The sequence below is a fragment of the Symphalangus syndactylus genome, chromosome 17 (genome assembly GCF_028878055.3).
Source record: "Symphalangus syndactylus isolate Jambi chromosome 17, NHGRI_mSymSyn1-v2.1_pri, whole genome shotgun sequence".
Classification (NCBI taxonomy): Eukaryota; Metazoa; Chordata; class Mammalia; order Primates; family Hylobatidae; genus Symphalangus; species Symphalangus syndactylus.
In genome coordinates this window covers 35,057,534-35,070,554 of record NC_072439.2, presented here as the reverse complement: position 1 = coordinate 35,070,554, position 13,021 = coordinate 35,057,534, and the positions used below count along the sequence as shown (strand labels likewise).

Below are 13,021 nucleotides of genomic sequence, written 5' to 3'. Positions count from 1 at the left end.
TTTCTGTAGCGCACTTTATAGACCAAAGCTTAGACGTGGTGGAGGCTGAAGACCTGAGGAGCTGAGTCAGGGAAGACAGATTCCAGCCCTCCCTCAAGGCAAGCCTCTTTGAACACACCTTGGAACTTCCAAACACCTGTTGCCATTGTCACCCTCTTCTGGTCTAGAGAACTCAGCTTCTTCTGGGTCTCAGGGTTGGGGAGTACCTTTATCAGAAGGGAATGAAGGAAATCTCATCACCAGTTCCACCCCTCTGGGCCAGCTCAGTCTGTGGCCTCCATCTTGGTCCCCCGGGACACCAGGAAGATGGTCCCATCGGCAGCCTGTTGCAGCGCGTACTCTTCAGGAGAATAGCTGTTGCCAGATTCATCCCGAAGGTGCTGGAAAATGTCACGGTACAGCTCTGTCAGCTGTTGGCGCATGACCTCCAGGGTCCGGTCTGCCTCCCCGCGGGCCCTGAGAAGCCGCTCCCGTTCATTGCTCAGCCGCTGCAGCTCCCGCTCCAGCTGCACAATGGTTTCCAGCTTCCTCTTGCGGCAGTTCTGGGCTGCCACCTTGTTTTTGCCCCGTCGTCGGATGTCCCGGACTAGCGCCAGCTGGCTCTCTGTCAGCGGGTACCTCGCCAATAGCTCATTAAAGTCATCTACCGGCAAGTTGACAATCTTGTCCGTAGGAAAAGGAATCTTCATGGCCAAGGCCCGACGTTCATCCCGACTCCCTGCCTCCCCCCGTGCAGCGGGCTTAGCCCGCACAGGGCCTGAGGAGGGCTCTAAGGCCAAGGGAGTCTCAGCAGCTGGCAAGGTATAGTTGGAGTGGGCCAAGGAGTTGGGCATGAGTGAGTAGGGGTACTCCACTGGGTACATCTCTACATACTCGCTGCGCCGCCGACCAGCCTCTGTCCCCTCCAGCTCGAGAGATTCAGCATCGCTATAGTTGAGGGATAATCCTGAGTCGGATTCTGGGTCTTCTTGGGGCTTAGGTGGCCCCGCTGGCAGCCCAATGTCCAGGAGGGCTAAGGGGTCTTGGAGCGGCTCACTGAGCAGACCTGAGAGGCTCAGTGGCTTGGAGACTGGTATGGCCATGTTGCCATAGGAGTATGGGGGATCTGGGACATGGGATGTGGATGCTAGGAGCTCATAAGGTGGTGGAGGAAGTGGGAAGCCAGCATCTGGGTGGATTGAGCAGGGGCAGTAAGTTGTGGGTGGTGGAGGTCCAAGGTATGGAGCTGGGGCTTGGGGCTCAAACGATGGCTCACTTGGAGCATTTAGACCCTGCAAGGAAAGACACAAAGAGATTTGGAGATAGACTAAGGAAGAGAAACCAACACTCTCTCAGGACCAAGCTGGATTCTTCTGAAAGACCCAGTGAGGTAGTAACAAGGAAACAAAGTTGCCACAAATCACTGGAAGCTTCCTGCAAAGTTATGATACAGTTGTTGCAAGAAAAATGCAGCTTAAAGCCAGGAGCAGTGTCTCACACCTACAATCCCAACACTATGGGAGGCCAAGGCGGCAGATCACCTGAGGTCAGGAGTTTGAGACCAGCCTGGACAACATGGTGAAACCCCATCTCTGCTAAAAATACAAAAATTAGCCAGGCATGGTGATGAACGCCTGTAATCCCAGCTACTTGGGAGGCTGAGGCAGGAGAACTGCTTGAACCCCGGAGGCGGAGGTTGAAGTGAGCCAAGATAGTGCCACTATCCAGCCTGGGCGACAGAGAAAGACTCCCTCTCAAAAAAAGAAAAAACGAAAAATGCAGCTTTAGCAAGAATGGAAGTCACTGAGGTTGGACTGCAGAAAAGACTGCCTAACATTGGAACAATTATGAACTCTCCTTGGAGAAGCTCTTACTGGGTTGAAATGGCTCATGTTCGGCCAGGCATGGTGGCTCAGGCCTGTAATCCCAGCACTTTGGGAGGCCAAGGTGGGCGGATCACGAGATCAGATCGAGAACATCCTGGCTAACACGGTGAAACCCCGTGTCTATTAAAAATATAAAAAATTAGCTGGGGTGGTGGCAAGCGCCTGTAGTCCCAGCTACTTGGGAGGCTGAGGCAGGAGAATGATGTGAACCCCAGAGGCAGAGCTTGCAGTGAACCAAGATTGAGCCACTGCACTCCAGCCTGGGGTGCCAGAGCGAGACACCATCTCAAAAAAAAAAAAAAAAAAAAAAAGAAATGGCTCATGTTGCTTTATTTCCTTCAGGAAGTCAAAGCCTTTTTATCCAAGATGACCCCTCAGAACCCTTTCCTGCTGCAGTTATCTAGGGTCAAAGGGTCAAGTTCAGATCCCGGCCATGCCCCGGATGCCCAGCAGAGGGAGCTGCTGTGTGGGAAGAGGGCCTAGGGCAGATCCTGAGGGTGCTAAGCATGGTAGCAGGGCAGTAAAAGGGGGGGTGCTGGGGGTTAAGAAGCACCTTGGGGAGCCAGCACAAGCTCTGCCTTCTCCTCTTCAGTCCCTCTGTCCCTGCCCAGGTGCAGCGAGGAGTAGAGAACATGCTAGAAACAAGGCCCCCAACCCACATCGGGGAGCCACCCTGCTCCAGCCCAGCTGGGGACAAAGGCATCATTGTTAAGCCAACAGACACCCCTTTGTCCAAGTAGCAGGAGGAGAGGACCCTGGCATAGTCCGACTCCCCTTCCTGAGGCCCCTGAACTACTGCTCTGCTACCTGGGGTAAACGGGCCCAGTTGCCAAGGGCAGGCGGAGGTAATGAGGGAAGAAGATGGCAGGATCAGAGAGGCAGGTCAGAAGAGAAGAAGGTGACCAAGGGAGGGAGAGCAGGAGGTGGGGCAGAGAGATATGTGAGTCAAGTGGCTGCTGAGAGAGCCTGCACTCCCAATCAGATCATTCCCTCCCCGCCACTGCTCCTCCACTCCTCCTCCTCAACGTTCTTCAGTGTCTTCTATCCAGATCTTTCCCAGCCCTTCCTTTCCCAGGGCCTGGAGCATTACCAGCCCTGAGCCCTGCTTGCTCCCCCGCTCTGCCTCAGTCCAGGCCAACTCCCTGCTTCTTTCTTCCCCGACACACCGCCTCCCCTGCCCTGTCCCCCCCTACTCACCTGCAGCTCAGTGATGGACATGATCTCCTGCCAAGTCAATTCCATCTCTCCTAGCTCTGAAGTAGACAGCTGTATCACCCTGTTCCTGCTCTGCTGGGGAGGACAGGGGGACATCCTACTGGGCCAGAGTCTGGTCCAGGTTCCCGGAAAGCCCAGATGGCTCTAGAAACCTGTGTCAAAGGAAAAGAGGTGTTAGAGCTACACCTGCTAGGGTCAGCAAGTTTGCACTACCTCATTGGAGGGGCTCCCTCCAGCTTCCCCTGAGCGAAGGAGAAACCGCCTCCTCCCCATCCTCACTCATGCTGGATTCATCAACCAATCCCTTAAGATGGAAAGTCTTTTCCTGTGGTGTGATCTCCACCTCGCCAACTATGGCCACAGTCAGTTCCCTTGGTAGCACAGGAGGTCTTTACCTTTTTTCCAGGCAAAATGCCCACTCTTTTCCCTACTACTTTTTACTCCCCCAAACTGTTTTCCTGGCTAAAGGCAGAGTCAGATCTTCTGTTTTTCTGTTTTGCTGTGTTTTGTTTTCCATTTTCTAGGGCAACATCAGGGGTCACCCTGCTTTCCTCCTCTGTCCTCAGTTGTACGTTCTCAGCCTTTTCTTTCCAAGATGATGACAGTATATGCTTGAGGATCCCCAAGAGCATGTTGTGGAAAGAGGCAAGCAGACAGCCCCTCCCCCTCTCCAAGATATGGCCCAGGCCTGGTGGCTGATAGCAGCTCTGCCCTCTCCTATCCTGGCCCTGGGCTCCCCTGCCTGGGCCAGATAAGAGGTTTATCAGCTGCAGGCGGCAGAGGCACAGAAGGAATGGGCTCTGGAGACACTGGACCTCTGTCCTGTGTCCTCACAGGGTCATTTGGGCCATACCTTAACCCATACAACCAGAAGTCTTTCCTCTTCTGAGGTAATTTAACAACCTTAGTAAAGACTTAGTAAGCACTTGTTAAGAACTGTGCTGGTGTTGCAAGCTTAGTTTATAAGATTGGTTTTCACCGGGCGCGGTGGCTCAGGCCTGTAATTCCAGCACTTTGGGAGGCCAAGGCAGGTGGATCACCTGAGGTCACGAGTTCGAGACCAGCCTGGCCAACATGGAAACCCTGTCTCTACTAAAAATACAAAAATTAGCTGGGGATGGTGGGGTGGCACATGTCTGTAGTCCCAGCTACTCGGGAAGCTGAGGCAGGAGAATCACTTGAACCCAGGAGGTGAAGGCTGCAGTGAGCCGAGATCGCGCCATTGCACTCCAGCCTGGGTGACAGAGTTAGACTATGTCTCAAAAAAAAAAAAAAAAAAAAAAAAAAAAGGACTGGTTTTCACAAAGATTGTAAAGGTACATCAGAAACTGAGACTGAAGCTGATAAATAATAGCAGGATGAGGTCTAGAACCTGACTGTACTTGACTATAATGTCTTCTAGGCACCTTCCCCTCCTGCCCCTGTATCTTCATACTCCAAACCTCTATTGGAAGTCTACATTCATCAGTTCTTTCTGTGGAGTGTCAGTCTCTCTTTCTCCTTCTCGGCAATGTCTCTTTAGAGCCTTGAATACACACTGCCCTCCAGTCCCTTTTCTTTTGACCTGGGTTCTAGTTGCAGCTCTGCCACAAAGCAGCATGTAATGTTGGGCAAGCCATCTCACTTCTCTGGTCCCCTGTTTCCTCATTTGTAAAACCAGGGAGCTGGACAAATTGACCTTGGAGGTCCCTTTCTGCTTGGATAGCTTAGAATTCTCAGCAAACCCTCACCCATGCCTTTATCTTCTTCTGTGTCAGTCCGTCTCCTCATGCTACCTCCCTATTCCCTGACACCCACCTTCCTTGCATCTGTTTTCCTTGCTGTCAGCCAGAGATTCCAAGTAGATTTGGCAAGGTCTTCCTGATCTCCACGGTCAGACATTGTGTGTATGCGCATGCACACAGACATACCGTGCCATATTAGTAAAGGGAAGCAGGCTAGGACGAGGGAAACATGGGAGAGGGGAAGCACTTTGGGAGGCCAAGGTGGGAGGATCGCTTGAGCCCAGGAGTTTGAGATCAGCCTGAGAAACATGGTGAAAACCCATCTCCACTAAAAATGCAGAAATTAGCTAGGCATAGTGGCACACATCCGTGGTCCCAGCTACTCAGGAGGCTGAGGTGGGAGGATCACTTGAACCTGAAAGGTCAAGGCTGCAGTGAGCCATGACTGTGCCACCGCACTCGAGCCTGGGTGACAGAGCAAGACCCTGTCTCAAAAAAAAAAAAAAAAAAAAAGGCCAGGTGTAGTGGCTCACACCTGTAATCCTAGCACTTTGGGAGGCTGAGACAGGTGGATCACCTGAGGTCAGGAGTTCAAAACCAGCCTGGCCATCATGGTGAAACCCCCATCTCTACTAAAAATACAAATATTAGCCAGGCATGGTGGTGGGCCCCTGTAATCCCAGCTACTCAGGAGGCTGAGGCAGGGAGAATTGCTTGAACCCAGGAGACGGAGGTTGCAGTGAGCTAAGATCGCACCACTGCACTCCAACCTGGGCGACAGAGTGAGACTCTGTCTCAAAAAGAAAAGAAAAGAAAAAGAAGGACAGAGGATAGGATTGTATGACCTCAAATTGCATGACCTTAGACCACTCACCACAAGGATGGCCCACCACAGCAATTTAATACGGAATCTTCTCTTCGACTTACCACAAAATTAAAAGGAACTACAAATGATCCTTTTGAAAGAGTATCTCCCCTAGTCCTTGCCTCCATCCCCTTGTTTTACTGCCATTCCCAGAGATGTGAGTTGGTGTAGGCAACTCTGCCAGTGGGCAGAGTGGGTGGGGTGTTTATGTCTGTCCAGGATGCCATTTCAACACCGGAACCCCACCCTCCTCCACCCAGGTTCTGGCGGAAATTGCCCAAAGGCAAAGTGAATGGAGAAGGGGTTTAGGGGGCAGAGAAAATGACTCTTGCTTCATAGTTCTTTACTCACCCCAACCCCCCCATTTATCTCTCCTTTTATTTTCTTGGATCTGACTCTAAGGTGCAGTACAAAGATCCTGCCCTAGGAGGCAGGAGACCTAGGTTCTCTGGCACTTAAGATGCATGACCTTGCCAGGCACGGTGGCTCACGCCTGTAATCCCAGAACTTTGGGAGGCCAAGGTGGGAGGATTACCTGAGGTCGGGAGTTCAAGACCAGCCTGACCAACATGGAGAAACCTTGTCTCTACTACAAATACAAAATTAGCTGGGCATGGTGGCGCATGCCTGTAATCCCAGCTACTTGGGAGGATGAGGCGGGAGAATCGCTTGAACCCGGGAGGCGGAGGTTCTGGTGAGCCAAGATCATGCTATTGCACTCCAGCCTGGGCAACAAGAGTGAAACTCCACATAAAAAAAAAAAAAAAAAAAAATATACATGACCTTGGGCAAACTGCTTCTCATTCAGTCCCTTCCATTAAATGGAGACAGGACTAGGAACCTAATTGCTGTTAAAGGCCGTAGGTTGCATCTAGCTCAGGGAGTCACAAACTTGGTTGTGTGCCACATTCACCTGGGCTACATGTAAAAACAGATTCCTAAAAGCCACTTCAAATCTACTGAATTGAATTCATAAACCCAGGAATCAGCATTTTAAAAGTCTCAGTGGCTAGGTGTGGTGGCTCACACCTGTAATCCCAGCACTTTGGGAGGCCGAGGTGGGTGGATCACCTGAGGTCAGGAATTTGAGACTAGCCTGGCCAACATGGCAAAACCCCATCTCTACTAAAAATACAAAAATTATCCAGGTCCGGTGGCACACACCTGTAATCCCAGCTACTCAGGAGGTTGAGGCATGAGAATTGCTTGAACCCGGGAGGTAGAGGTTGCGGTGAGCTGAGATCATGCCACTACACTCCAGCCTGGGCAACAGAGTAAGACTCTGTCTCAAAAAAAAAAGAAGGGGAGAAGGGGAGGCAGGAGTTTGGGGGAGAGAGAGTTGAGGAGAACCTCTGGATCCATTCCAACCAGCTCTTGGGTGCAGTAGCAAGTTTGTACCAGGTGGCAGGTGGAGCAGGATGCTTTTCCCTAGACGCTCAAGGATGGGTGGTGTTCTATACACCAGGCATAGGGTCCCTCTGGGTCTCCAGAGCCTACCTTTCAGAGGACAGCAGAGCCGGCAGGCAGTGGGATAGATCAGGGAGATAGAATTGGATCAAATAGAACACCACAGAGGGTATAGAAACTGAGGAGATACTGGGAAAGTGAAGTGGGCTTCCCTGTGTTCCCTTTCTTTTACAATAAGAAGCTCCCACTTTACAGTTTAGCTTTTGCATTTTGAGGTCACACACCATCTTACTCCCACTGGGTTGTCTGTTCCTTCTCTTACTCCCCAACATTATGGATTAGGTAGAAATGGGGTTGTCACCAGGGACTAAAGTCCATCCTCCTTACTCTTATCCTGGTGGTCCTACCCAGAAAGATTTTTATCATAATCCCTAAGTACTCACAGAATGATGTGGAGCTTCATGATTAGGAATACAGAGTGAGGACCATTTGGAGAGGGATGATGGAGGGAGGAATACATTTGGCCTTAGCTGCTGCCCCAGGGCTCTTAACTTCCTTAACAAGGGGGAACGATGAGAGGGGGCTTGCCTCAGGATCCCTTTTCTGAGGCTTATTTGACCACCTCACCTCTCCAGGTGTCAATAGGTACAGTGAAAGGATGAGGAGGGATGTGTAAAACTTGGGGTATTGGTTAACCGGTAAGCAACCTATTTAGAAAGATTAGGAAGAATTCCCAAAGAGAGAGAGACACACAGAGATGAGACAGAATGAAGGGGAAAAAAAGGAGAGAGAGAGATTTGAGTATAGTGAGCTCAGTGCCCTAGGGACATGCACGACTCAAACAAATGTGTGAGAACAAAGAAGAGGGGGATGAGTTTCTGCTATGCTGTCACTTCATCCCTGGACCCCAAACTCCAGTCCTTTGGTACTGATGTCTAGGGCATCCCAGCCCCAGCAGTTCTGATACCTCCTCTCTTCTCTTCCACTGCTTCCCAAGCCCCTATTTCCCAAGCAGCCAAGAGTTCCAGTTAGAAGCAACTATGCTGGGATTGGGATGTCTTCCTTCTCCCTCCAGGTCCAGTTGATCTCTACTGCCCCTGGGCACAGAGAAGAGAAAGGGCAAAGGAGGCGAGAACCCAGAGGCAAGCTCCCATCCAACCCCCCCACCTTGCAACACTTCTCAGAGGTTCAGATACCCACTGTTTCCAATTCCTCAGCTTTCCCTAAACCTTCTCAGCTGCCTAGACAGGGCAGAGTAATGGAATGGAGTTGGGGAAAGGGTAGTCTATTGGTTCCCCCAGGGTAGCCCACCAGTTGAAGGATTCCTCCTGGCTACTCCCCAGCCCCTCAGCGGTGCCTTGCCTCCGGAGACCACTCTCTGGTCCCTATTCAAAGCCTCCACCCCAAGGATCCCAGAGCACCCAAGAAACCACTTAGGTCTCGTCCTAGAGGAGTTCCCAAATATGTCAGATTCCTAAACCAGGGGCAATCTAGAAAGTCTGAGGTCTCCTAGGATACCGAAAGTTGGTTATTTTCCCCCCTCACCTCCTTCACCCCCCAGCCTGCCCCTCGGATCCCACTGGAATCCGCCCCCCCACACACCCTGCCTTTCAGGCACCTGTGGTGGAGTCACAGCAGGGTGAGGAGAGAGATGAGGCTCCCGGTGTTGTCTCTGGGGAGGCTGAGCCTGAGCTGACACTGCTGGAAGAGGATTCCGGCTACCTTTGAGAATCTGCGAGGACCGCGCCCCGCCCCCGGGCCATTGCTGAGCGCTGAGCGTGGAAGCTCAGGCTGAGCGGAGCACAGGAGCCCCAAGCAGGCGCACCAGCGTCTGAAGCCCTCGGCCTGAGTTCTCAGTCCTTCCTCCAACCCTCCCCTTTCCCCGTGGCTCTCCTCTCCTCCTGCCCCTTTCGGCCAAGAGAGGAAACTTGAGCCCGATGTGGTTTCTGCCCACACCCCGCCCCCACCTTGCTCCTGGCCCGCGGGGGCACACATGGCTCCAAGCCTCTCCCAGCCCTCCTTTTCAGCCCAGGAGTCCAGCCAGGTCTGCGTTTCTCCCATGCGTTTGATGAATTCCAACTTGATGGTCCACTCGAATGTGACCTTTAAACTTTATACAGGTTGTCGTCGCCTTGTGTCCCCACGGCTCTCCTAGGGACAGGGAAACTGAGTCATATCAAGGTGGAAGGCAGCTGAAGGTAAGGACCAGGTGTCTAGCTTCCCAGCTGTCTAGGCAGTTGGACGTTTAGGGTATAGCCTTCATTTACGGAAAACCTGGGCTCTGGGAACAAGGGCAGGGGAACTATTTGGAGGAGGAGGGGCAACTGGCTGCTTTGATGTGTCCTTTCACCTGTAGCCTTCTCCCCTCCCCCCTCAGCCTCAGATGTCCCAGGACAAAGGCCTCTTTCTTGGCCAGGTTTTTGTCAGTGTGTGAGGGGAGTTAGGTGGGGGGCCGCCCAGCAGGGAGATTATTCACCTCCCGTAAAGGGGACCCCAGGTGTCCTTTGTCCTCCTTTCTCCCAGGCAAAGCACCCCAGCCACATGGCACCCAACTCTGTTAGACCAGTAAGTACCCTTATTCATCTTTTTTTTTTTTTTTTTTTTCCTCAGACAGCGGCTCACTCTGTCTCCCAGGCTGGAGTGCAGTGGTATGAACATGTTTCACTACAGTCTCAAACTCCCAGGCTTAAGCAATCCTCCCACCGCAGCCTCCCAAGTAGCTGGTTCTATAGGTCAGTGCCACCATGCCCAGCTAATTTTTTTTTTTTTTTTGTAGAAGTGGTGTCTCACTATATTGCCTTGGCTGGTGTTGAATTCTTGGGCTCAAGCAATCCTCCCCACTTGGCCTCCCAAAGTGCTGGGATTACAGGCATGAGCCACCTCACCCAGCCCACTTATTCATCTTTTTGCCTCCAAGCTACACAACCAAAGCCCCAGGTCAAACATCTTTCTCCAGAGACTATGAGAAAAGAGCCTTTCTTCCTCCTAATTTGTAATGGCTTTCAACTCTGTATGTCTAGCTTCAATCCTGACATCTGCGGCTTACATTTTTTCTTTTTACAATGTTCAAGTTAAATTAGAAACATCTGAAGACTGGGGAAGCAGATAGGTGCCACTCTGGAGTAGGACTGGCATTCAACCAGCATGCTCTGATGGGATTGTGTTTGCTGTTAAAATAATGAAAATGTTCTGTCCTAGTTGATAAAAGGCAGCTGCTGTGAGCCCTCTAAGTGTCCCCCATGACTCCACCAATAGCCTAGTTCTCCTCTAAGATCCCCAACAACCCAGCAACACAACCATGGAAGTAAAGAGGCAATGCTGGTACCATAAGGAGCCTCCTGTGCTGCCTGCTTGTGCTGGAATTGGCCAATGCCCATGCCAAACCTATGGTTAAATGCTTTGAATTCTATCCCTTTTCCGGTAGATCATGACTGCACATGCATGATCAAGGTAAGACAGGAGGCAATCCAATGACTTCATTTCATGTTACATGTGGGTTCAGAATCTCTTCAGACTTGGGCATGAATCTGGGTCACATATGTAGGCTCTCAGATATAATTCTCTCACTTGCATACTTATTTGGGCCACTCAGAGGGGATGAAGAGTGGTAACAGTCACACTCGTGGCTGACTATATAATGATATCAGGTTACAGATAGTCAACAAACATTTATTGAATAAGAATTATCGGTTCAAGATACTGGTGTTGCACAGACAATTATGGATAACACAAGGCTCATCATTCATTCATTCAACAAATATTTATTGAGTGTATACTATGTTTTACATCCCAGGAACACAAAGATGAGCAAGACAGTCTGTATCTTCAGTCAAGTCTAGTCAGGGAATTACATTAATAAGGTGTATATAATAAAATAGGCCGGGCACGGTGGCTCATGCCTGTAATCCCAACACTTTGGGAGGCCGAGGCTGGCAGATCACCTGAGGTCGGGAGTTCGAGACCAGTCTGACCAACATGGTGAAACCCTGTCTCTACTAAAAATGCAAAAATTAGCCAGGCGTGGTGGCATGTGCCTGTAATTCCAGCTACTCAGGAGGCTAAGGCAGGAGAGTCGTTTGAACCCAGGAGGTAGAGGTTGCAGTGAGCTGAGATCGCGCCACTGCACTCCAACCTGGGCGACAGAGCGAGACTCTATCTAAAAAAAAAAAAAATTTGAATTAAAAAAATAAAGGTGTATATACAGTGCTGTGGAGAAGAAGAGGAAATAAATTCCGCCTAGTGAAATTCAAGGAAGGCTTTACAGAGGAGGTGACAATTAAGTTAGGCTGTGGAGAAAAACTAGGAATTTCCCAGGCAGAGAAGGAGAAAAGATTATTCCAAGCAAAGATGTGAAGGCGTGGAGGCATAAAATACAGAGCAATACTTTGGGCTTACTAGGTTGGGGTATGGGATGGGAAGTAGGAGAAGATAAGCCTGGAAAATTTGACAGGGGCTAAATTATACAACGTCTTGAGAGTCAATCTAGGGAGAGTGTACTTTATCCTATAAACAACAGGGATTCATAGAAGTGTTTGAGGTCATCTACTACTTATTTGGGGGGACAGACATAGTCAAGTAGGGTGTTCTAAGTGAAGAGACAGCCTTCCTTCAGTAAGGTGACTGGCTAGGTGGAGATGTCTCTCCCATCTCACCCTCACTACTCTCCTACAGAAAAAGAGGACTTCACTGTGGTTCTCGGGCTGTGTTCTGCCTCCAGAACACCCTTTACAGCCCTCAAAGGAAGGGATGGTTCCTTTAGCCCCTTCCTCTCAGATTCCTGAAATCCAGACCAATCACCCTTTTACCTTAAGTCTCCTTTGTTTGATTTACAAATTGCGAAACATTAGGAGCCAGCCTGAATGGGTTGGATAGTGCCTAAGACTTGGTAAAGCAGGGATGTCTAAGGTTTTCCTGTTCTCAAGATTCTCCCACTTCACCAAAGGTAGCAGAGACAGAATACGACACAGAGAAAACCACGGCCGCGTATCTTTACTATTTTATCATTCTCCACGTATGCTGCTAACCTACCCCCTAAAAGACTGACTTCTTGTCACACCTGGTCAACCCACCCCTACCCTCGCCCTCATAATGTGTGTGTACACCACCAGCAGCAGCAGGTCAAGCCACAAGCAATGTTGCCAAACACCCCACTGAGTTATGCAACCGGCTTCCCGAGAAGGGCGGGGTGGGTAGAGGTGGAACCAGGGGAGGGCCATGGGTCCCAGAGGGAGCTGGCTGCCTTGCCTGCTTGCCTGCTGGTCTGACCGCAGTGGCCCCAGAGGGTGGGGGCAGGGCTGGCCCTTTATCAGTGCCCTGCAGGGTTGCACCCAACACCCCCTGGCTTCCTCTCTCAACAGACGGAAAGGGGAGGCAGCCACAGGGGGCAAGGGGAGGGCTGGGCGTTATCCTAGGCAGCAGAGCTGGGCGGTTACCCCAATGGTTGGGGGAGGTGGTAGAGGGGTCTGGGACCAAGGAATAGTGAGGCCCCTCTTAGCGGGGGGCCCTGGTATACACCGAGGCTCAGATGGTGGACTAGATTTCCTGAAGCATCTAACTCATTGTTCCTTGTGTTCCAGTTTGGGTAAGGATAGGATTAAAAAAAGTCTTCGAGGAGGTTTCTTTCCTCAGATAAGAATTTTTAGACGATTGACTCAGGAGTTAAGGGGAGACTGAACCCCATTCTCAGGACAAAAGGGTTTGGGGCTTTCAAGGGAGTTGGATACGACTGAGGTTCCCAGACCCTGGCATCTAAGAGTACTAACACCAAAATGGATGAAGTCTGATAGATAAACCTAGTATAGTCCCAGAAGAAATAATCCCTGGGGCTTAATTCTACTTTATTATTGTTGTTGTTGTTATTATTATTATTATTATTTTGAAATGGAGTCTCACTCTGTCACCCAGGCTGAAATGCGCTGGCGCGATCTCGGCTCACTGCAGCCTCC

At 50.7% G+C, this 13,021-nt stretch overlaps 1 protein-coding gene across 3 annotated transcripts; it reads right to left on the bottom strand.

The window, feature by feature from the left end:
• NFE2 (nuclear factor, erythroid 2) lies at positions 1-8,909 on the bottom strand. 3 transcript variants are annotated; one of them, XM_055251106.2, is made up of 3 exons: positions 8,695-8,909; positions 3,063-3,232; positions 1-1,271 (listed from the first exon to the last, which is right to left on the bottom strand). In XM_055251106.2, the coding sequence occupies exons 2-3, from the start codon at positions 3,174-3,176 to the stop codon at positions 264-266; spliced, it is 1,122 nt and encodes a 373-aa protein (XP_055107081.2). In that variant the 5' UTR covers positions 3,177-3,232; positions 8,695-8,909; the 3' UTR covers positions 1-263. The 3 variants fall into 3 exon arrangements, with proteins under 3 accessions (XP_055107081.2, XP_063478367.1, XP_055107082.2); XM_063622297.1 differs by lacking the exon at positions 8,695-8,909 and adding an exon at positions 3,476-3,690; XM_055251107.2 differs by lacking the exons at positions 3,063-3,232; positions 8,695-8,909 and adding an exon at positions 2,419-2,507.
• Between the last annotated feature and the right edge of the window lie 4,112 nt (positions 8,910-13,021).